The 25,445-nt window shown below is 40.3% G+C and overlaps 1 protein-coding gene across 9 annotated transcripts in view; it reads left to right on the plus strand.

The window, feature by feature from the left end:
• FHOD3 (formin homology 2 domain containing 3) overlaps nucleotides 1-25,445 on the plus strand; it is a 409,852-nt gene that overhangs the window by 171,774 nt on the left and 212,633 nt on the right. For all 9 annotated transcript variants that reach the window (XM_064506705.1, XM_064506703.1, XM_064506709.1 and 6 more), the window contains exon 4: nucleotides 19,814-19,881. In XM_064506705.1, coding sequence (XP_064362775.1) covers nucleotides 19,814-19,881 — 68 coding nt within the window. The remainder of the gene's footprint in view (nucleotides 1-19,813; nucleotides 19,882-25,445) is intronic.

Here is a 25,445-nt window from a genome sequence, read left to right on the forward strand (position 1 = left end):
GACTCGCAGTAACACATGCATCATCTGCTTTATCCTCCCTTGCAAGTGACTGGAAACTAATTTCAGCTCTCTGCTTAAATCCTGGAAGCTCACACTGACACCAGCGAGGATATTTGGGATGTGTAGCAGGATTCACCTCATTTTGATGACCATGTAAATCAACTAGATTTATATTCAGTGTCAGCACCCTTGCATAGGGGAAGTCCTTACTGAAAGGAATAGCTTTTTCTTTATAAAACAGACTAGAGAAGTGATTTTCCATTTTTTTCTCTTCTTTATGGAGCAAACTGTGACTGAGATTGTTGTGAGGAAGAGTCTAGCAATAGCTACAACCCCCCATACAGTATTTCCTATAACTTTCCCCCAAATATCTGAAAACTAAAGCTGAGCTGTGCATGTGGTATTGCTTTTTGATACTGCCTGTGCATGGATTCAGTCTGACAACAAATACATTCATATAGGATTCCTGAAATGGGACTGGACAGGGATTTATTTACTCTGAGGTCTCCACCAACCAGTCTGTGCTGTCAACTTAAAATGTGATTATGTAGTTCATAATGTTGCTTCACAGAGTTCTTCAAGAAAAGAAATCTGTAATGTATGAGACCGCAAAACCATGCAGGAAACAAGTGCAGATTTTTCAGGAATAGTGAATGGATCTTGAATTCTTGTAGTACATATGATGTTTTCTGAAGTATGGTTTTTTTTGAATCTGCAAGCCCTATAATGTACTCCAAAGGAAGGATCTGGTCCTTTTAATAATCTTGTAGATCCCAGCTGTTCACTTGCATTTTACTGCATGGTAATATACCTGTGTCAGGATGATTAATGAGCAATGCAAAGTATGAAGGGGGGAAAAAAAATTTCTATCTGCAGGAGATCAAAAAAATAAAAAGCAATACAGTACTTATTATGTACTCAGTAATCACAGAAAACAGAAGAGTTTTTACTTTTCAGTTGCAGGATCTGATTCCAAAATATGTTCATGCAGTGCACTCAGTACGTATACTAAGTAAATTAACGAATTTTTCCAAACTATGACTAGGACTTAAAATTTTGCATTAAGTAGGTGATTATGTATATGCAGAGTAGAATATGTATGTTTCATGTCTGTCAAGTGGATGAGAAACTATGCAGCATTGTTTGAAGTGTATTCACAGAATCACAGAATAGTTGAAGATGGAAGAGACCTCTAGAGATCATCTAGCCCAACCCCTTTGTTTAAAGCAGAAGCAGGTAGAACAGGTTGCTCATGATCTTGTCCAGTCAGGTTTTGAATATCTCCAAGCATGGAGACTCCATATCTGCTCTGGACAGCCTGTTCTAGTGTTTGACCACTCCCACAGTAAAAATGTTTTTTCTTATGCTTAAATGGAATTTCCTGTATTGCAGTTTGTCCCTTGCCTCTTGTCCTGTCACTGGGCACCACTGAAGAGCCTGGCTCTGTTGTCTTCACAGCCTCCCATCACGTATCTATACACATTGATAAGATCCCCCTGAGCCTTCCCTTCTCCAGGCTAAACAGTCCCAGCTCTGTCAGCCTCTCATATGAGATATGCTTCAGTTCCTTAACCATCTTTGTGGTCTTTCACTTGACTGTCTCCAGTATGTCCATGTCTCTCTTGTATGGGGAGCCCAGAACTGGACCCAGCACTTCAGATGTGGCCTCACCAGTACTGAGTAGAGGGGGAGGATCTCTTCCCTCAGCCTGCTGGCAACATTCTTCCTAGTGCAGCCCACACTGCTGTGGATCTTCTTTGCTGCAACCGCATATTGCTGGCCCATGTTCAATGTGTCCACCAGGATCCCCAGATCCTTTTCTATTGATCTGCTTTCCAGCTGGTTAGCCCCCAGCTTGTACTGGTGAACAGGTTTATTCCTCCCTGGGTGTGTGACTTTGCATTTCCCTTTATTGAACTTCATGAAATCCTTGTCGGCCCATTTCTCCAGCTCACTGAGGTCCCACTGAATGGCAGCACAATCCTCTGGTGTATCAACCGCTCCTCCCAGTTCTGTATCATTTGCAAACTTTCTGAGGGTGCACTCTATCCTTATTATCCAGGTAATTTAAGAAGATTTTAAGCAGTACTGGTCCCAGTATGAACCCCTGGGGTATACCATAAGTGACTGGCATCCAGCTGGACTTCATGCCACTGATCACAACCCAGACTGTAAGGCAAAGCCAAAAAAGTACTAGAAGCTACAGCTGTCAGTAGAGAAATCCTTCCCAGGGCGCTCTCAGCCCAACTGTTCGAATGCCCAGTTTTTAGACTGTGGGCATTGGCACTTCTGTACAGTTGTGTAAAGACCTGCCTCTTGTGTAGAAGTACCACTATGCTTTCTTGGATATCGCTGATGTACCTAACATGAATCATCACTGAATGGCCCCCAAGGGATGTAGTTTGGAGTAGAAGATAGGGCAGCTGTGGAGTCAGCTAAAATAAATAATGAGACACAATAGCATAAAAAAAAAAAAAAAAAAAAAGAACTCATGAAGTGTGTACCAGTGCACTTTGCTCTCCTCCCTTTCTGCTTCTCTAAGAAACAGAGTATCATCTTCTGATGTGCTTCAAATGAAACAAGCAGACTTTGGGGAATGCTGGAATATAAACAACTGGTTACAGCAGAACCATGTAAACTTCATTCCAGACAAACAGCAAATTACATGTTAGCTGAGGAAAAGAAGTTGTACCTTCATGCACACTGTTGCGTGCAGAAATAAATGTCTGCTTAAAGTCTATCACTGATTTTCTTCAGCGAAGTCATGAAAGAGATATACAATTTCATGAGTTCTCTTGTAAGGTGAACTTTGAATGATTGTCCAGTGTTCACTGGGCCAACTATTCCTTGCATGTTTTTTTAAGATAGTTCTGTGGTTCAGGAATGGTTGTATTCATATGTGATTGCGATAAGTAACTCAGGTTGTGTATTGTTGCAGCTGACGTAGGAGCTGTAATTTCATGACCATAATAGCTAGCAGTGAATCATTTAGTTTGGTCACTAAATACATTGCTGCCCATAGCTGTAAGCTTTTACCTTACAACAGTAAATTGGATATTATTCGTATCTGAGCAACAGGACTGTGAGTGTTCTGTGCTGGGTGACTGGCTTTTGCTTTGCAGTAAGTTGGTCTCTTCATACAGTTGCTTTCCAGGGGAAACTATGCAACAGTATCAGCAGATAGGTAGAAGGGTATATCATTGGAGGTGAGTAATTCAAGATCAGTTGCATCACTTGGTATTCCACTAGTTAGACTGTCTAGGTCTAATAGTGCAGCTAATACTGTTTAAAATTTTTATTAACGATGCGGATGATAAGATGGGATGTACTCTTAACAGATTTGCTGGTGACCCCATATTGGGATGAGGTGGGATGTTGATATAATGGAGGAGCAGACCTGCTATTCAGGTGGGCTGGAGAAGTGAGTGGCAGAAACCTCAGGAAGTTCGATGGAAGTCCTGTGTGGAAAAGGGAATAACGCCATACAACAGTACAGGCTGGGGGCCAACTAGGTAGAAATCAGCTCTGCAGAAAAAGACTCAGGTGTCCTGGGGGACAAGCTGAACTTGAGTCAGCAGTGCATTCTTGCAGCAAAGAGGGACAACCCTGTACTGAGCTGTATTAGCAAGAGATTACTGAGAAGGTCTGGGGAAGTGATCCTTCCCTTCTGCCTGGCACTTGTGATACTGTGCCTGGCATCCTGTCCCCAATTCTGGGCTCTCCATGGCACAAAAAGGACATAAATATACTGGAGGGAGCCCAGTGGACAGCCCCCGAGACTGGTAGAGGCTGGAGCACGTGGCACGCTAGGGGAGGCTGAGGGAAATGGGTTCGTTCAGTGTTAAGAGGAGTAGGCTTGGAGGGATTGAACTGCTGACCATGGCTATTTGCTGGGAGGGCGTAGAGAGGAGAGAGCCAGGCTCTTCTCGGAGGTGCTCAGCGGAGGGACACAAGGCATGGGGAGCAAACTGGAATGTGGGAAGTTCTGATGAGCTGCAAGGAAAAGCTTTTGGCTGGGAGTTAGTCAAACACTGGTAGATGTACCTGAAGAAGTGGTGGAGTTTCCATCCTTGGAGGTAATCAGCTGGATTGAGCTGACAAGGCTGAGCAACTTTGTTTGAACTTGCTTTGGACAGGGGATCAGACTAGCTGATATCCAGATGTCTCTTCCAACCTCAGTTATTCTGTGGATCTATGAACTCTTTACAATAGGAATAATTATGTATTGTCAGCAATTTTTGAAGAAAGATCGAGGAACACACTGATGCATGCACAACTTATGCAAAAGTATTGATGGCTGCGTATCTTGTTCTTGATGAACCTCAAAGCCAACCCTAATGATCAGATTTGTAGTCTTTGAACTACCAGATGTTTTGGACAATGGGAATGGCTGTAGCTGAGAATGAAAAAGCAGGAACACGAATTCTCGCATTTCTGGGGAGTTAATTACAGGTTTCAGTTGCTTAGAACCTGTGCAAGATTTTTTTGAAACTGATCTAACTCTGGATCGGGTTACTTGGAAAGCAAAGACTTTTGTACTACTTATGATTTAAGTGCAACATAGAATAGAACTGGTGATCTGGATAAAGGAATGTGTGTGTGTGTGTGTATATATATATGTTTAAAGAAAAAAGTGGGAGAGAAGTTGGAAAACCTTGGAGTCAAATGTCTAATCAGTCAGCTCTACATTTGATTGTTGTTTTGTTTGGCATTTTGGAGGCTCTGAAATAGAGATCAGCAAGTAATATTGATGACAAATGGGCAGTTTAAAAAGAGGAAAAAGTTTTATTGAACTATTAAATTAATTCTAAATTTCCATTAGAAATCCCATTGCTAGAGGAAAGGCTTGAGAGAAGGCCTGTAAAGTTTCTAATGGCCTTGAAACTGGAAACATCTGCAGAAGTCAGGTGCTGCTTGTTAGGTCTGTTCAGCAGCTGAAGAGACTGAGCTTGGGCAGTGCTGAAGCCAGTCCTGGAGCAAATGGTTTCAAAGGGAGAGGAAACGGGGAAAGCGTAAACCAAATGCATATTGGAATGAAAGAGATGAATTTCTTTGCTTTTAATAGCATTAACAGAAGGATGTTTTCATTCTTCTAATGAGCAATCCTGACCGCTTTCCTGGGGATGCAATGCAAAATTTAGACCTCTTGTGCTGGATTGTGCTGTAGGGCTCTGAAGTTGTTTTGGAGGTTGCGTGAGACCAATGTGTTGCACCAAACTGCTGAGGGCTGGGCCGGGAACTCTGCTGTCAGGAGTCCTGCTGTGCCCTTCATGGAAAGGAGGAAAGGAAGGAAGCAAGCAGTGTTAGAAGACCTTGTATTTTGCAGAAAAAAAAAAAAAAAGCCTTTTGCATTATAATTTCTGATCCACTTAGCAATTAAGTTGCGGTTTTACTATTGCGTGGATCTTTCTTAAAAAAAAAAAAAAAAAAAAAAAAGTGTGAAAATATATATACACACACACACTTGATGTTTCCTGATTAGTTAGATAAGTAGAACTTTTTTTTACAGTGACTGAATTAGTACCATTCGCATACAGTCATGAAAATTCATAACAATGAACAGAGAAAAATTGATACAGATGAGCTCTTTCCTGTGGCTTTGGTCAAATTACATGGAAGCAGAAATTAATCAGTGATGGAATTAAGTGTGAGGCATAATATATTGGAAAACCTCCATCGCGTGTCAGATGTTTTATAACTGTGATAAATGACTTCAGATAAATAACGTGAACATATGTTAAACAAGTTCAGGCCAAGTGCAGTAAACAGAAAAAGCACTTTAGGAATGTTTGAAAGTATAAATGAATGATATATGGTATTTGGAGAGCACTGCTAGGACAGCGTTTTCTCTGCAGAGTTTAAAAGAAAAATTCTTCTAAGATGCTTCAGAAACAGCTCTCCATTATTATTACTATTTTTAACAAATGCAGACCTATAGGTTTCACTGCACTAAACAGGATTGTTTGCTTTGTTTAGCTGTTAAGTGGCAAACATCGTATTTTTCATGCCTATTCCAAACTTTACCTAGAAAATATCCTGAACCAGGACAGAGCTGAACAGTATGGAGAGGAAGCCAATAGCTTGAATGACTTCTCGCTTATTTTACATTTGTTAGAAAAATCGTTTGGGGGGGGGGGGGGGGAACCCTTAAGCAGGAAATTTAGTCCAAGTGAAGCTGGGAGTGCTTCAGCGTCTGTCTGTCCCACCTCGATTTCTGCATAGCGTGAGGTTGATGGAGAGAGCTGGTCCCTGCAGCAGGCAGTGTGCCACTTCTTGCACAGGTATTGGGCAGCTTTTGTCTCGAAAAAGCAAATCTGCTGCCAGAACTGGTTGTTTTAGAAATCTTTTTGTAACTGCCCTGGTGATTCCAGTTTGTGGAGAGGTTGCTTAGCTTCAGCTTAAATCCTGCAGAATTTAAGCAAAGTTTTGCCACCCCTGGGTTAGTGGTGGTTTGTAGGAAGTCTTGTGTGGTTCTTCTCTTGAGATCGGTGAAGCCAGGTGCCGGGGGCCATTGAGTGCCCCGGTTATAGAAGGATAATGTGACATAATGTATGTGCCTACCTCAAGCAGCATTCCCATGTATTTGCGATCAGACTCGGTCTCAAAACAAGTGGAGTTTTTCTATTTAGATGTCATTCCAGAAGCTTTTATTCTCAGTGAATAGCAAGCGCTGCCTCTGCTACCAGTGGGAGCAATTCAGAATTTGTTTTTGAAAGGAGACACACGTTCATATTAAGGATACATTTTGAATTTTAAAAAAATAGCATAAATGCACTTTACAATATTTTTTTTTTAGACTCATTGCAGAAAGTCATGATTAATTTAGAATAGCTCTATAAGCTAATGCTGATATTTAGAAATATCATTCAGTGCTAGTGCTGAGGTTAGCATAATTGATATAATGATTTCTAGAACTCTTGTTGGTCTGGTAAGAGGAGGCAGTGTCAGTGGCTAGCTCTTCCTTGCTTATGCATTACAATAGCTTGGCAAGACGCAGAGGTATTTGAATATTTTCTAGTTTTGTCATTATGGCACCAATTAATCATCAGTGTAAATTTGAAAATGTACAAGTGACTATTAGAAATTCTGAGAAGTAGGTTTTTGTAATTTTTTGGAGAAATTGGGGAACTTTTACTTCCTCAGTTTTTTTTCTATGTTGAAGCTTTATGCACCAACTTTCAACTTGAGCAAATGTAGTTGTACAATATTAAATCCAAGAACACCTGCAAATGTGTGTGTGCCATTTTATAAGAAGATTTCTGTATGATAATCAGGTTTTCTTTCCTTTCCAGGATTGTAATGCTGCTGCTTTAATACTATGACAGTATGTATTATTGATTTCTTTTTTTTTTTAGAATGCCATCCAGAAGTTTTGTGCGGTCCAGTGTTCTTGGATTGATTACTCCAGTCAGGCATCCTGAACTTAAGAAAATTTGATAAGAGGTATATTTATGGACTGAGTCTCCACAGCAGTATTCAGATTGCTTTCTCCCACTCATTGATTTCTTCAGCCATTAAAAAAAAAAAGAAAAAAAAGAAAAAAGAAAAAAAAAGAAAAAAAAAGCTGCAGATGAGCTCAACGTTATATTACTGCTGGTATAAAAGAAGTTGGACCCTCACAAGGTGTATGACCCAAGGGAGCAATTGCTGTTAGTGTTGCTCAGGATACAGGGATCAGACAGAGATTCAGATGGAGGATTAGGTGAGCTGTCAGAGCAGGTCTCAGGCAGACCGAGCAGTGTGTTGGGCCATGCTTGGCCCCTTACTGGCCCTTTTGTGGCTCCTGCTGCTGGTGAGGTTCAAGCTCCACGTGTGTTGCACCGTTTTTTTTTGGCTGCAGTCACAGAAAAAGCAGTCTGTAGCCAGGGCAGAAGGGAGATAAAAGTCCCCAAACCATGCCCCAGCGCTGGACTTCTATAGCTTTCAGCATCAGGTTATGCTGTTGTGCCTAAAAGGACAAGCTGTACAACTTATTAGACTATTCCAGGCTTTGTTTTCAGTTGTTTTTTGGGGGGATGGAGAGAGAGAAGAGATGGCATGAAACTCATTTCTATACAAGAGGCTAAGTACAAACCTATTTTATATATAAGCATTTCTCACATAGATGTATAGGAGCTGTGTGGCTAACTCACTTACGCAAACCCACTGATTTCCAAGTGTAACTTGGAAAAGTATTTAGCATGAAATATTTAGTTTGGTTGTTACAGTTGACAGTGGAGGGTGAAATGGTTGGTCAGACATTGTGTTCTCTTCTGTGCGTATATCTAGCCACACTGTCGTGGAGCCTACGAATATCTTGTTCCTAGAAAATCTGGGATGTTTTTCACTTGTGAAAATGGGGGAGATATTCCAAAAGTGAAATGTGAGATGTGGCAGCCACCTGCACCTGCTATATGCTGTAGTGGTGCTGGCGAATGCTGGGAGCAGAGCCGCCCCACAGAAAGCTGGGGCCTCCTGGGCGTGTGGACAAGGCCTGATCAGGTGGCCCTATCCAAGGAGATTCACGCACTGGCGTTGCTGGAACCAGAGAGGCCTGCTCTCGCTTACTTTTAAAAAGTTAGTGATCCTGTTTCAGTTTGTTCTTGTTTTTTTCCCTCCTCCTTTCAGTTGTCAAAGTGGTGTGTTTTTCATGGGTCCCAGCAATTGCAGAGTGATGGGAAACTTGCTGACCCTGGAATATTTTGACATCTGCTTAATGTATTTGTGCTAAACTCTCTGTCCTTTTGCATATCTGCTATTTCTTTATTCCTTTTATGTTGCAAATCAGGTTCTGTTAAATTAATTTCTGTTAATTTAAGTATATCCTTCAAGTATACATCGTCCTCTAGGATATGGATTTTCACACAACCTTTCTCATAACCCCGGTCGGTATTTTTCTCTTTCTCTATTTGATTTGTATATCTTAAGGATGTCCTGTGACTTTAAGTAATGAAGTGAATATTGAAGGCAAACAGGTCTGAGATATCTGTGTTAAAACTGCCCTTCTATTGACAAGAACCCTAAAACATATCAGGACATGTGGGAAAGACAGGTCAAGTTATTTGAAGTGAGTGAGTCAACTAACCTTTCTTCCCCCCCCCCCCCCCCCCCCCCCCCCGCCCACCTCCCCAAGTCTATGCCTGCTGGAGGACTATGGGACAATTATAGAAGGTCTTGTCCTTTGCTGTGTGGTTGCATGACACTTAGCAAAATAACGTCGCGGTCTGTTGGAATGCTCTTTCCCCTCCCTACTCTGAATCAGTAAAGTCTAAGTTGAATTTCTGTGGCTGGGTTTGGGCATTTAAAGGTGTGGGTTGGTTGGAGAGAAGATTTCCACAAGCACAAGAACCACCATCAGAGGTTTAGGAAAACTGTGCTATGAGTAAAGCTCTTTAACTTAAAGAATGGGTTGTTATATGGAGACGTTACAAGAATTTTTAAGTGTGTAAAAGACTGGGGTTGTATATAGGAAAATGATAAAATAAAAGCAAATAAATCAGTTTTTAGATATCAATATTATCAATAGTAAATGGAGCGAAAGGTTGGAATAAATTTCTTGCAGACACTGTCAATTTTGCATTGAAGTTTTCTGCATGTGCTATTTTTAAATTAGTTGGGGGGAAAAACTGTGCAGATGAAGCCCCATTGGGAGGTAGATGACCTCTCTAGGACCTTTCTGCAGTGGATTTTTATGATTTTATGACTGAGGCTTCTGGGCGATACTGGAGTGCAGATAAATATTAATGCTAAATATTTGCTGTGGCTCTCAGTGCACATAGTGTGACTTGTGTGTGAGGGCTTTGCAGTGAATGCTTGGTCTCAGCAGCTCTGAACGTTTGAAAAAGTTGAGTCGGAGTGTGTTCCCCCAGCAGAATGGCTGCAAGACGGGGAAGTGTCGCACGTATGTGCGTAACGCAGACTCGGGCATTTAAAGACATGCAATGCTACTGCAATCAGCAGCAGCGCTCTGCTGAGAAGTGGTGGCCTTATCGTGTAGTAGTTGCTGCTGATGCTCTCTCTTTTGCCTGCTGCCTTATTATGAGGCGAGTGGGCCATACTTGGCATCTAAATCTTTGCAGAGCCTCTGAGGGAGTCGAACACGTGCAATTGCTTCAGAGGCAGCAGCCTCTGAGGTCTGTAGCCTGCTATAAAACTGGGCGTGCTGCCTGAGGAGGGACTGGGGTGACTGGAACGCCCTGGTCCCGGAGACATCCCCTGGCATACTTTGGCATGTCTTATGCAACCGTCAGATTTGGTCTGGACTTGAAGCTTAGGAGCTTGTTCACGTTCTTGGCCCACATCGATGGTCTCTTTGCACTCAGATGTTTTGCTTCTTGCCAAGCTGTCAGCACAGATAAGACATTCGTAATTCCAGGGATAGCAGGTGTGTGTCTAATAATTTTTTGGATAGGTGGCTATAGTTTGCCTGTTGCTACTGGCTTAGTAATACTTATTGAGTATGCAGGGCAGCATGTTGGCACAGTGTTTAAAGTGGAATAAAAGCAGAAAACTCAAATAGTGGCTAGCACAATATTAGCAAGTGCTTGTAATCCAAGAGGCACTGATATATATTGTTGTTCAAGCACAACTGTACAGTCCAGCAATTCAGAGTGCTAGTTGTAAAAACTGAAACAAACATTAAAGATTTGCCTTGACTTGCATATTTTTAGATAATTATTTTTTAGCCTCAGATTGGTTACAGTAATCTCTAAAGAAAACAGTAGGTTCTTCTGTATTATTTTCTTTTCTAGTGATTTTCCCTGGCTCCATTCTCTTGAATTATGTAACCTATGTTTTAGTATAACTACTACTTTCCTACTGTATTACTCTCTAGGGAACAATTTTGCATTAGTAGGGGGATGAACAAGATGACCTCTAAGTCTTTTCCATCATCGCTTTCTATAGTATGCTGCTGTAATATTTGACCTTGTTACATAGCCTTTTCCCTTCCGTAACCCTTTGACTTTTTTCAAAAGAACGGTCGCAGCTTTTTTTGACATGTAAAAATGTGCTCCTTTGAAGTTATCAAACTGAAATGCTGTTTCCTGCACTTCAGAACTGAAGAGCAGGTTAGTGCCTTTTGCTTTCAAGGGAGGAGGGACTATATAAATAAATCACCACGGGGAAATATATCACCGTGTCTGTTCCATGGCTGGAATGAATGTGCTGAAGAAGCAGGGGATCTTTATTTTGTTAATATGTTGGCAAGGCTGTAACTTTCGAGTATGCCTTTCTAATACTGCGTTTTCTTTCAAGGAGGCAAGGAAGGAAGGCCAACTTGAGCAGTATGTCCTAGATCCCCCGTGTGTTCAAACTTATCTAGCCTGATACCTACTAATAAGCAATACGGCTCTAAAGGAAAACGCTATATTCTAGCTTGCAACACCAGAAGGAATAAATGAGTGTGAGAAGTAATTTGGAAATGGAAAGAAGAGCTGTGGAGGACTGAAGGAAAAAGTGGATTCAGAAATGGCTTGCCATCCCTGCTTGTCCATAGCTTTCAGCTTGTGAAGAAGGGCTGATGCTTTTTGTGGTGTTGGCTGGGCAACCATTTCTGAGAGCTCTCCAGCGCCAGCCTGACCACAAGTCACTCTCACAACAAATTTTCTGTAGTGAACGGCCCCTGCGTTTTCTTCACCACTCCAAAGACAGCCGATCTTAATAAGCCTGCATTTTTTTCTGTTGGCGAAATGTTTGAGCCATTCAAGTGCCTGAGGGCTGTTGCTGCTGTCTTCTGTGCCAGTTAGTGTGATTTCTTGTTGATTCTGAGATTTTTCTGTCCTGTTCTAGTTCTTACTGCAGAATTTACATGTAAAGCCTGCTGTTATGCTCCTCTTGAGTGGGCTCACTTGCTGTTTATGTCCTTTTTCCCATAGCAGTAGTGGAAGGTCCATATCCTTAACCCACAGGATCCAGCAGATGAGAACTAAGGTTTCCTGTTGCACTTAACTATATAAACACTTGCTGTGTTTTAGCATCTCTCTTTAGCGTAAATCATTGGCATTTGTTTGCCTTAGTGTGTAGAGATAGTATGATAAATGTTCTTCTTAGTTCCACATGCATGTGGATTGGTGTACAGGAGGCAAGGAACAGTATTTTAGAGCTTTGTGAGAAGGAAGCTCTTGCTAATGGTTTATCCATGACACGTTTACAGTTTGCCTGAAGCAAAGTAGAGTAAGCAGAATTGTGGTAGAAATGGTTGAGAGGAGAGATCAGTTTAATTCTGTTAGGCTTCCGTAAGGGAAGACGAAGGTGACTGATAAGTCCCTTCTACCAACTATATGCTGCTTTTAAATCTCACTGGACTACTTTTGCTGTAGTTTTTCTGTATATTGGTGATGGATCTGGGGTATTAAGTAAAACTTGGATGAAAGGCAGGGGAGGCTCCAGGACGTTCAGGAATGATGTGGGGCGAAGGACCTCTCCTGAATGGAAGATTTCTCTCTCGTTTTATGTGAATGATTCAATTTCTCATTCAGTTTTCCTGTACTTCCTGATTCCTAAATTTTACTTCTCTTTAGATGAATGTTTAAGCATTACAGTTTTCTTCAAGCGTTATTGTTTTTATAGTAAAAAAAAAAAAAAAAAAATTCCACAGCTTCATCAGGTCAGCCTTCCTGGCTGTTCTCCCTCTTACTGACTTTCTTCTCTGCTCTTCTGTGCTGTTCTTCATGTTGTTTCTCCTGCTTTTCACTCCATGTCTCTTTTTCCTTACCCTCAAGATTATCATTTTACTGCTCAGTCCTCAGGAGTTTTCTTATTGTTGCTACTTTTTTCACCAAATTATTGGATCCATTTTTGTATCCTGTGGCTAGCGGGATAGGAGCAGGAATCAAGGCACAGGTAATTTGGAGGACACTGGCTTCTGGAGGAGGGGATACGTTTGCTGTTGTATTTAAAATATATCATCATTCTCCTGCTGACAGTTTTATACTAATCCACTTGAGGTAGCAGTTGGCATTTTTGTGCTTCAGAGGAGCATCCAAAGAAGGTTAGCTCAAGTTCTTCTGCCTAAAATGGGATTTCCTTCCTGTAGTCTCTCCTTGTGGAAATCCAGCACTTTTTTTTTTTTTTTTTTTTTTTTCCCTCCTCATTTGCTTCTTACAGCAGAATTTTGACTCCCAGGGCAGTTCCTGCTGTGGAGCTGTCCCCGCTTTCGAGTCCAAACCCATGCGCTCCCCGGGGTTCGCAGGTGCCTCCTCTCTGCAGGTGGCTCTCTTTGCACCCTCTTCCCTGAGCGCCTGGGCATGAGGCTCTAGGGCATGCGGAGGAAGGGGTGTCTGAGGCTGCTTTGTGCCTTCCTGTCCTCCCACTCTTCACCTGGGGATCCTTTCCAGAGAAAGGGAGTAAGGAAGCAGGCTCACAGCAAGCCCTTCTCATATGCAGGCATCAGGGGATCCTCTGGCCACAAAGGATCCTCGTCCCCTGTGCGAGAGGAGGGGATGCGCTGTCCTGGATAACAACTCAGGGGCCATTTTGTGTCTGAATGCAAACGAGCTGCAATAGGTTTTCTTCCCCCTGGGAGCCGGCAGTGCGCTCTTTGCGAGGCAGGCTGGAAATCTGGGGGAGCCGCGCGGCGCTGACGCTGACGGGGTTTGGAGTTCGGCTGCCAGGCTTAGTATAGTTTGCACGTAGCCTGTTGCTTTTCATCGGATCGTGCTCAATTGTTAAAAACTACTTTTCCTGGCGCAGTGCTAATCATTTATCCCAGGATTAGTGGAGGAATATATAGTTTGAGTTTACAAGTGACACATGTTGCACTAATGAATGCATAAAAATCTATTTATACAGAAAAAATAAAATCACATTCGGGGGAAAAGAAACCCTGAAGATTTGTAACATGCAAAACAAAGTAATCTCAGCAGAAGAAGCCATTATGTTAATGTAATAGTGGGCAGTGTGCCTATGAATGAATCCCCTCTCTGTGTATTTTCTAGGGGGTCCGGGAGTAAAAAGAAAGTGTATTGTCTTGCCAACAGATTTGTTTCTAGCTTTTGTGGACAAAAACAAAACTAGAGAGAGCCTCTTTTTGGCATAGGTCCAGGTCTTTTCTTAGAGCACCGCTTTAATTTGTTTGACATACAGTGAAGGAATGGCACGCTGCACTAATTACTTTTATATACAGTATTTTTATAGATCTGCAGCCCTATGTGTACTCATGGGCCCACTTTAGAGTCCAGCGAGGTGTCTCAGATTATTCCCTGAAGCACGTCTTCAGGGCTGGAGCCTGACTTATTGCTCTGCTACTCCGGTTCTTTCCCAGTTTTACAGTTGTGTAAATCCATTGATTCAGGTAGAGTAAGACCCACTTAAAATTAAAGTAGTGTAGTAATGAACTTGGAAGCGTGGTACTCATCATTCACAAGAAGACTGAGGTTTTCAATTATTAAAAACTTTTTAATTAATTTTTTACTTTTTGGTTTTTCCTTCACTGCTGGCAGAAACTTTCACACAGTTGATTTAAATTCTGAAGGACAGTTTAATGATTACTTCTTTGTAAGGAGTAGTTAATTTTTTTTTTTCATTTTTGCAAAGGCAAGAATTAAGATCTTAGTTTCCAAACACTAGCCTGATTTCTAGTGGCTGGTGGAAGCCGGAGAGCATGGCTACTTCTGTCCCATGCAACGACTTTAGAAATGAATGGCAGGAAATATTTAAAAGGTCTTTTAATTAGATCTGCACCAGCTACCCTGCTAATGTAATCAAATGTGGAGTTAATCTCCCTTTTATGTTTTTATAAGGAAAGAAGCTTCATCTTGACATTATAGTTTGAAGAAAAGAGGCATGGATGGGAAATGTGGAGGTCATTCAGGCAGCAGCAAGTGAAGCAGAGCAACTCCCATTTGTGCTCAGCCAGATGTTCACTAGCCTTTGCCAATAGCTCAAAAGGCTGATGCTACATAAATTACTATATCCCAGGGACTAATTCAATGGGTGTGATGGAAGAGGAAGGGAGGAGAATGGTACCCTGTCGGTCAGAGGTCAGGTGTTACACATGGGACTGCACCAAGCAATATTCAGGCAATTTGTTTTTTTTTTTTTCGTTGTGGATTGAAAACATTTCATTTTCCCATAGAAAGTAGAAGAAATGTCAATGATTTTATTAAGGATAAAGAGGCAAACTATTATTTGCTTAAAAAGCTCCCAATTATTGTATAGTCAAGAGATGAATAGCCAGTGAAACTTAATCATCTGAAGGTCATTTTTGAAAATATATAGTACCCTTTGAAAGCTATCAGCAGTCTGATGCAATGAAAATCTTTAAAAGGCTTCTCTCTCTCTCTCTCTCTCTCTCTCTCTCTCTCTCTTCATTTCTGAAAATAAGCCAACTGCAAACCAAACTGCCTCACCTCCTTAGTGATTACTAAGCTCTTTAGATTCATCTAGAGAAATCACTCTTCATCTGGTGTGGGCTAGTTTTCTTTTCTCTCTAGAAGAGTTATTTTTACAGAAGCAGAGTAATAAATAATGGTTTTCTTTTAGTGTAAGCATTCGCACTCCCAAAGTGCTGTTAACGGAAGAAAGTAAATCCGTTTAGGTTGCTCTCTCTCACGTGTCTATGTTTATATCACAAGTCTGGTGGTATTTGATGTTCTGCCTGGAGCACTGCAGTGTGCAGACAAACGATGAGCTAAGAACCTCGTGAACTTTTAAGGAAATATATCTAGGCCCTATGATTTAAAGGATAATTTAACGAATGTGGCTCTTGGTTGCTACAAAAATGGAAAATAAAAATTAAGTCCATACTAGCACCTGGTTTTGTATCTGCTTTGTTACAGATGAGTTGACTCTGATTTTGAGTGTTTGAACTTGGCAGTGCTGGTGCTTTTTAATTTCTCATGATTTCCTAGAGGCTACAAGTGAAAAGCTGAATTTCAAGGTCACTGAAGTAGCAGCCTAGCATCCTGAGCACTATTGCTCGATCTCTAGGAAGCTGCCATGGAGGGACAGAGTGCCTTTTCCTTCCTAAAATAAAGAAATAAGCAGTGCCCTCTAGCGTTAACATCCGAGGAAACCACCAGGAGAATTTTCTGTCGTCTGTAAATCTGCAATTAAACCCTTTTCGCAGCTGCAGACACACCTCTTTCCTTTTTTTAAGGAAGGTTAGGTAGACACCGTCAGATATCTCAAATTCTGACTTAATTTATCTTCTTTAATCTTGATATATTACGGAAGTTATCATGTCTTCAAACTGTACCTGGTCTGTGGAAAGATATGAATGCTTTTTTGGGTGGGGTGTGTGTGTGTGTGTGTTTGTTTTTTTAACAAAATGATGAGACAATTCTGAAGCTTCAGTGAAAAGTGTAGCAGCTAGCATTTTGCTTGAAGGCCAAAGGTTCAATTTCTGGCCTAATGTAATACTGATATAAATATTCAAGCTTACATCCAAGTTCCTTAATTCTGCTAATCAAATATTGTGTCTCTGGCTACCTTGTATCGTTTTAAGGAACTTTTCTAACCTGACCAATGTGATCAGGAGCTATGGATCTTTTTTGGAAAAAAAAAAAAAAAAAAAAAAGAAAAAAAAAAGAAAAAAAGAAAAAAGAAAAAAGCAAAGCAGCTGTCCCCTCTCTCCTGCAGATGTTTGAGTTCCTGCATGGTGCAGTACACTTTATAACAAGTCATCTGGGTAGGTTTTTGTGGGCTGTCCTGGGAGCACCTTGGGGGGTTTTTGCTTCTAGTGACAGTAGCAGTTGGGGTAATGTGGACTCATGCTTCAAAATCCCAAGCGTAGTTGGTTTTGGTTAAAGGAGCCTCTGTCAGGGATGCACCTGTGGGAATCACGATCACCTCTGTACTTTCCTGGCACAGAAAGAGAGCTTCCTGGCTGTTATTGTGTTGCAGTTTCTGTTGATTTATTTTCATGGTCTTAGTTCCCATCTGGGCCTTTTGGAGCAAGCACCGAGGTCCCCACGATGTTCAAGTCACTGTTGGCAAGTGGGAATGCTGTAAGGCGCCAGAGCTGCTTCCCAGGTGTCCCACGGCACAGATTGGATAGATATGTTTACAGTTTTCTGCAAAACTCCCCCAGAAATTCAATGAAGATACAAACTTTTATAAAATGATCTGTGGGGTCGCAGGCTTTCCCATGCTGGGGGAATTTCACCCTGGTTTGAAGTAAACTAAAACAAAACACTTTTTAATGTAGCATAACTCTGAAGTGTGACTGTTTCACTTATCGCCTTGGATAGTGGTCCGTGAACATTTCTGATGGTTGCCAACACTAAGAAAAGGGTGCCAAGACTTAAGTAGACAGTATGTTGCCTGTGCACAAAAACATAAGTTGAAATGGTTAGAAACTTGTATTCCTGAGTTGCTTCAACAAGATTAACTCAACGTGGGGGGGGAGCTGTGAACTTTACTTGCCTTTATGTAGATTGCTGTGCCTTGGCAAGAAGTATCAGGAATGAGATGACGTATCTTAATGGTTGCTCCTCAAAAGTGGTGTCAAACCAGTTGAAGTGTTTGCAATCATGCTTCTGTTTGCTGCTACTGTTAGAAAACTTGCTGTATCTAGTAGCTGTTGATTCTTCAGTGATAGATCCTTTTTTGAACTGCAGTTAGGAACTTCTGTCTTTTTCGCTACATCTGAACACTGTAGCACTGCTTGTGCTAGTGGCCAAGGATGATGTTATACTCTAAAAAGAACAAGGAAAAAAAAAGTTCAACTTTGTTCTTTTGAGATGTACCAGAAATCTGCATGCCCCAATGACAGCAATTGGCATTATAGTATCATAACAGTGCTTCGTTAGCACTTCCCCCCTGGCTGGGCTGATAAGTGTTCCCCTTGAAGAAAAAGCCTGACAGATGGCATTTGTTAAAATGTTGATATTTATGCACAAAGTTGCCAGCACTTTAAGAAATGGTGCTTCTCTTAATTAAAAGAGGATCATGTACTGCCTTGTTTGGAGAGACTCTGCTCATGAGGATGCTGGTGAATTACAAATAGAGGGAAATTAGTAATAACAAATGCCAGATGGAGGTATCTTTCAAAGAAGAATATTTTGTGTAATATGGCATGTAAAGTTGACAAACCAGGTGTTAAAAGACCTTTATTATTGTTCAAGCTTTTCTGACAAAATTACTCTTTATCCTGCCAAGAAATGTAGTTTCGCATGCCAGTGTGTTTTTAAGCTAAGGTAATTAAAGCATGCCCCTAAGTTTATGGCTTGAAATGAAATCCTTTCCTCCAGTGTTTTGTCAGGACTCTGTAAACAGTGCAAGGAAGGAGACAACTTATAACAATAATAGTTTTGCCAATTCTACGCATTCTGCCTTTGAAACCAAAGGCAATTAGGGATGAACAAAATTACTTACGAGGTTTACAAAAAAGTGTAAGTTTTACTGAAGCGTTACTTCACTTTTTTCCTTTGCTTGAAGGCAATTGTCAGGAATAAGAAACATTTATCTTAAATTAAAACCTGCTTTCTTTGTTTGAAGTGAAAAATGATTACTGAGTTTATAAATGCATCAAATCCTCAAATGATATGCCTTTTTTTAACTTACTGAGGAAAAGGGAAATAAAACTTAATGTCATTTTGCAGTGTAATTAGTGATTAGAATAGAAATAGGTCAGGGAAAGTAAGAAAGAAAATATTAGGGGTTGGTGTTTCATTTTCTTATATTCCTGCTCCATAGGCATGCCAACTTTGATCTCCTGAGCTATGGCAGCCCACTGCTGCTGCCCATTGCAGGATAGGTCCTTTGATCTGGGGTGAGGCAGTGTATGTCATGGCAGTTGATCACAAAGATTTGATTTTTCTTGGTAATTGCCTCCATATCATGTTAAAGTAGTAAAATTCAACACAGAGAAATTTAGGAGTGTATATGGCCACTGTTGAATATGAATATGTTGGCATTATAGTATCATAACAGCGCTTTGTTAGCACTTCCCCCCTGGCCGGGCTGATAAGTGTTCCCTTTGAAGAAAAAGCCTGACAGATGGCATTTGTCTCTCAGCCTTATACATCTGAGTCTCTCTCAGCCTTATGCATCTATGTAGTAGACTTTTAGTTACATTTTGCCCTACCCACACACAGAGTCACAGAACACTTCCTAATACATGATAATTAACTTAAAACATACCGTGCAAAAATCTTCCAAAGGCACAAACATTATGGCAGGATACGGAAAGATAGCAGAGGAGTTACTGTTGTCTACTTTTAATTGTTTTCTATCAGCACGTATAATAGGAATATAAACAAGGTAATATATTTCCATGCTGGATAGTGAAAAGAATGCTTCAGCTTCTATTAGAAAAAGATCAAGATAAGTTTTCATGAGGCTAGAACACTGTTTTGAATTATGCTTAGAACAGACTGTCCAGCTATTTTTGGTATTAATGTTCATTGCAGTTGTAGAAAGGGATTAACAATAGAAAGATGAGAGCACCGGAAAAGAATGTCGAGAGGGAAGGCAGGCAGGGCTCAGTGGCTCTGGCCATGATAACAAAAGCAGAGAGTGCTGTCAGCTGAGTCTTCTGATACTAATTTAAACCCTAAATTTACCTTAATGCAGGAAGAAGAGTATTTCTAGCTGTTTTTGAAATGTCCTTAGAGTGTTGTTTCTCACTGATCTTTTTTGAAACTATAATGAACTTACCTGGGAGATGTTACCTGTAATCATGCACAGCTAAACCCTGGTTTTACTTGTGTTGTTCATATATGCAGTACTTGCTCATTAAACAAGAAACTTGGTTACTTTGACAGCAGCCTACCTAATGGAAAATTGGCACTATGACTCTTCCTGCTATCCCTTTTGAAATCTGTGCCCCTTTTTAGCAATGTTGTCAGTTTCGTTAGTGCTGACCTTTTTGCTGTTATCTTTTTTCCAGAAAAACTCTACAATTCCAATGGACGGGAGCTGAGACGGGCACTTTTCTCCCTGAAACAAATATTTCAGGTAAGTGAATAAGTTATCAGTAGCTCTCCATTGTGGGATTTGAACATGACTTGAATTTCTTTATCTACGTAGGGAATGACTTACAGTTTTTGGCAAAAGAGAAGATTTTAGGACCCCATTTTTGAAGGGCATTCAGCCAGTTGCTTCTTCAGCTCTCTTCTCTTTGCAGTCTGCAAGTCTTCCCTCTTTCCTTCAGTCTTAAGAGAGCAGGACTGGTTATGGAAGAATGGCAGACTTAATGGCTGGAACCTGCCAGGAAGGGAGGGAAGAAAACTGGGAGTCTTACATGGAAACCTGTGCTGCTCGATGGACAATGAGACAGATAGTTCTGTATTGGGAAGACTGGAAGGAGGATGCATAAAGCGGAGCTAGAAAACCATCATTTGGAGTGATGGCCTGACATTGGGCTAATTCTGTCCATAGAAAAATATCATTGACAAATAGATTAGGTTTAAGCCACACCAAAACCTAAAAAAGGATGTGAGAAGACATGGGACAGATCTGATGAGGAACCAAGATGTAGTGGGAAAACTCCAAAGGTGTTGGAATTTAGATTTAGATTAGAAATAAGAGGCCCCAATTTATTGATTAGCCCAGAGAGATACTTCACAGAGCAGTGACTGATCAGTTTACGTTTAAGGAAAGGCATGGATTCAGATGTGTGTGTGTTACAGAGGAGACCTGGAATCAGCAGGACTTTGGATCCTGTGGAGAAGGAGCAGATGTGATAGAGAAATGCTGTGGACAGTGTGAGACTGAATGGATTGAGATGCTTGGATTTCAGATCCGTTTGCCTGGATAAGGGGAAGGACTTGGTAAAGATGCAGGACTGGAATGAATCAGGTTGAAGAGAACAGGCCAGAGAAAAGGAAAAGAAAAAGTAGGTGAGAACCAAGCATACTGCAGGTCTGATCATAAAACAGAATTCTGGGTGACAAATTCCACTTCTGTAACTGAATATTAGTGAAAGCAATAAAAAAAAAAAAAACCCACCTCTCCTCCTTTACTAAGGGGTGTGTGTGGAGGATGACAGCCTGTAATTACTCAGCTACACTGGCAGGTGTTGGTGTTTGAAGCAGATGCAAGGATTTTAAACTCTTAGTTAAGCATTTTTCGTTTGTTTTGAAATAAACATCTGTTCTAAGAAGAACAAGAATGTTTCAATAATTCTGTAAGATTACAGAATTGCAAATTTCCAAAATATACAGTACTTTTTGCAGGCTTCAAAGTTAACTGTTCATTAGTAAGTGCCAGAATGATTTTCCCAGCAATAGGAATAATTGGGGAGGGGATCCTATTTCACAGAGAATTTTGGTAAATGAAGATATCTTTCTGAGTCAGAACAAAGCTCCCTGAGTTTTGAAATTTTTGGATAGGAAAAGAGTTCCAACTCTAAAACAGTCTGGTTTTCTCATGGTCACAGATTGGGAAAAGTGTTGTGTCTTCAAGGCCTTCCCAGGGGAAGGCTGTTTTAGAGTCATGAACGCACAAGCTGGGTTTCCCTGTGAGCTTGCCAACTGGGTGGGCTATGTGCTCAGAGGAAATTAGGCAGGCTTCCAAGAGTTGTCTCTGATTTCTTTTCTTTGTTACCCACAACTGTTTCTGGGAAGTATTTGTTTGTATTTCTGTGAATTTACATATTCCATAGCTTAATTTGGACCCTCATGCATATGTAAGAGTGAGTGTTAAGCCTCTCTTCCTACCCATCCACAACTCCCACTCAAGCTTTTTCCCAGTTCAAGTATTCGTAGGTGTTCTCTCCTGGGTAGGTTTTTTGAAGTCGTTTCTGAGCAGACAGTGCTCAGTGCTTTCAGAGGATGCACTGTTAAGGTCTCTCTCTTCTTCCTGATCATCTATTTTCATGGGAATAGATATTGTTTAGATATTTATCTGTCTAATAAATGTAATGGGATGGGTTGAAAAGTAATGAGGGGGAAGGGAGAAGAGATGCACAGAAACAAGTATTGGTGCATGAACCTTAACTGTACAGGAAACCAGGATAATGGAACTAAGAGTTTATCCTAATTGAGTCATAAAAGTTGTACAGGTAATGTTTTATCCTGGTTATTTCCAGCTTTAATTTCACTCTTTGGCAAGTCACATTATTCTCTTAACATTCTACTTGTTACAAAGAGATGATCAGACTTTCTGTTTGAAGAGAGGCCTAATTTGATTCAAATCTAGATTGTTGGAACTGTACCAGGAGTGAATTTAGCTTTTAAGTTAAGCTAGTCTGATAGTTTCAGAACATAATTTTCCTAGAAGAATTTGAGTTACCTGCTTTCTAATATACCTTATCTGGGAAGGAATTTGGAAATTACCTCTTAACACTTTAAGTAGTAACTTCTAGTAGAATTATGGCCATTTGTTGAATAAACGTGCCCTTAGAAAAAAAGTGTCATACACTATGAGAATGCAAGGGCTGGTTATACATTAGTGGAAGAATTGAGAGGGAATGTTCCTCAAGCTGGAGAGTATCCATGTCATAGGCTCAGATACTTGATGTAGTGCTCTATCAAACTGGCTGGCAAATAAGGCTATGATGTAAGTTCTTTTTTACCTTCTAACTTTGTTGTCATCAATGCTAATTACCACGCTGTTAAAGGTGTCCACCAAAAATGATTTTAGTTTGGTTTAAAAGGAACAGTGAGAGAGAGAACCTAAGTGGATTTTTTCATTTTTTTGTAAAGATAAGCTATAAAAATTAGTGAAGAAAAGTAAAAATTGAGGTAATATTATAGGCCAAACACTGTTGCCCAAGTGATCCCACCTAATTCATTTTTATAGTCTATAACATTAGAGTATGTTAGCATTAGAAATCTCTTTATCTACCATTGTGTTATTTTTTAAAAAGAGTATACTTCCACATGAATATCTGTTTAATTTTATATCTTATTGTATTTAGTATTTTAAATTCTTCAAGAGTATAGTGTTTTGGAAATTAAGTCTTGACTTCAAGACCAGTCTTTTTATTTTCATGTAATGTTCATTTTAACAATTTTCAGAAAGTTACAGAGAATTCATCGTGTCTTAAAGTGCCAGAACATTTCATAACACCATGTTTTTATAATCATTTCATCATAGCTGAGTTAATTTGGCACAGCTCTGTGTCTGTATTATTTTTAATTTGAAGAACTTCAAGGTAACGTACAGTTTCTTATTTGTATTAAGTGGGAACAAGCCCAAGTTTTACCTCAAAACTGAATTCCAAATAGTCGGATCTTTTGGTTTTTCACGCAAGGTCTTGGTGAAGCTTAGCACAGTTTGGCAAATGCAGTGCCTTTGTTTAAATTTTAAATGAAAGATTCATTTGGCAAGTACAAACTTGGAGTTTCTCTTTGGTTTCTTATGGTGGGCTTTTTTTGGCAAAACGATAAGGGTTATCAGAGCATTTTTCTTTGACAGCAGTGTCATTCCTGCTGTTGTAATTTGTTCAGAAAGGTTAATATATATCCATAGTCATGATGTTTTGCTGGATTGTACTGCAGTATCCTTCTTCTGGTTTACCAGTACACTTTTCCATGAATGCATTTATGGAGTAAGGAAAGTAATGTTCAGATTGTGGAAGTATATTAAAAACTTGACCATAAAGTAACTTAAAAAAAAAAAAAAAAAAAAAAAAAAAAGCAGATATAATTGGCAATACATTGGACTATAGTTTAGCTCTCCTTGAATCAATTCCCTGTTGCCTTAGTTACTGTATTCTTGAGCTTATCAGAGATTAGTGAATTTTCAGGTACAATGTACTAGAACTCCCAAAGGCATACAGGAACAGAATCCAGCCTAACATGGTGCTTATAAAATTATGATCTAAAAACTTTAATGTTATCATGATATTGTAGAAGAGAAAAAAGATACTACTTCTTAAATTACTTTATTCAATCTTTATCAATCTTAAAAGCAGAAAAAAATGGGTGAAAGTACTATAGTATGTGTAAATGTATACTATGCATTTTACATGACATTGAAAAGGTTTATTTTACAAAACCTCTGATGCAATGAGATATAACATGAAGCAGGCATGTTACAGAACCTATAAACAAAAATGTGTCTTGTAGTGGCAAAGCATAGTTTAAAATTGCATCATTTAAAAATATGAATGAACTAAGTGAGCATATGTCCCTGTAAGAAGAAGAAGAATATTATAAAACATGTTTCAACCACTCTGAAATCTATAACCACATGTAATTCTTCATGGCTTCTTAAAGTTGTGGAGAATATTTTTAATCCGTCAATGCATTAGGTTTTCTGGAAAGCAGACCTAAAGGCTATCTTTTTTGAGGTAAAAAGGCAGTTTTCTTTTAGGATTTTTTTTCCCTACTAAATGTCAGTCAACGAATGTGGAAGGTCTGCTGTCGTCTTTGAGGAGCCTTGGCTCACGAGTTGTCTTGTGATCAGAATAGCAGGCAACGTAGTTCTGAGATTCTCTTCCAGAATTTTCTTCTATTGTTAAACAAAATTTCATTAATCATTTAACAATTGAGCTTTGTGTATAAATGCTACAAAGACCAGCTCTCTAGGGGGGCCCTGAAAACATTAACTAGAAGGTGTTTGGATAGACACAATCTTATCAGGGAGTGAAATCAAGTGTCACCCACCAGAGCTGCTTGGGCGTCCCCAGTCGTCCTGGGGAGGGCAGGAGGCGAGTTCTGGGTTCTCCTGCTGGCGTTGGGGAAGGTAGCTGCTCATTCTGCTCTGGTGAGGATGACTGATGGCTCCTTGGGGCTGCAAGCTGTGTGGGACTTGATGTAGGGGCTGCTGTCACCCGTTGTCACTCAGGCTGCCGGCTCGCCCTCATCAGAGCCCTTTTGGAAGGCTCCTTGATTAAGCCACGAAGAAGAGACAAACTTCGGTTTCCTTCCCAAAGCTAATTTACTTTAGTTTCACATGACAGTTTACATTATCTGTCTTAATCTTATTTTACAGAGGATAGGTTTTGTGCCTGTTTAGATATTACCGATAAAATATGTCACATTAAATATTAGCAAAGTCACTTTCCCAAGATCACAGACAAATACAGCGTTGCCTTTATGCCTAGACAATTTTAGGGGCTGGAATTTAAGCTATTCTTAGTACTATTGTAAAACATGAGCTTTTTCCATGACCAGGATAGCCTACAAGTCTGGGAAGCCAGCAGTTGTCATTCTTTAATTTGTGCGAATCTCTGAATTGAAACAGGAAACCTTAGTTTGTATCTGCTCTGGCTTCCTCAGGTGTGTAATGCAAGGCAAATATGTTTAATCTGTGTTTAGCTGCCATGAAAGAATGTCCCTGAATAGAGTCTGCTGTAGGTGACTTCTTGAATGAGGCATTTTCTAGTAGTTTTTAACTCCCCTATTAAGAAAGGGGGGAGGGGGGACCTCACAATGTATTGATGTACCTTCTAGTTGCTCAAGGTGCAAGGGATGCAATTCTGCCCCCTGATCAAGTCAGTGGCCAAAAGCTCATTAGTTTCAATGTTGTCATCATTTTTACCTGGCGGTGGTGTGTATGTGTAAATGGACTGTGGTGGACAAATGAAGACAGCTGTGACAGTGCTTTTTGTGTTCATTTTGCACTAAAGT

Source organism: Dromaius novaehollandiae, chromosome 2 (genome assembly GCF_036370855.1).
Source record: "Dromaius novaehollandiae isolate bDroNov1 chromosome 2, bDroNov1.hap1, whole genome shotgun sequence".
Lineage (NCBI taxonomy): Eukaryota > Metazoa > Chordata > Aves > Casuariiformes > Dromaiidae > Dromaius > Dromaius novaehollandiae.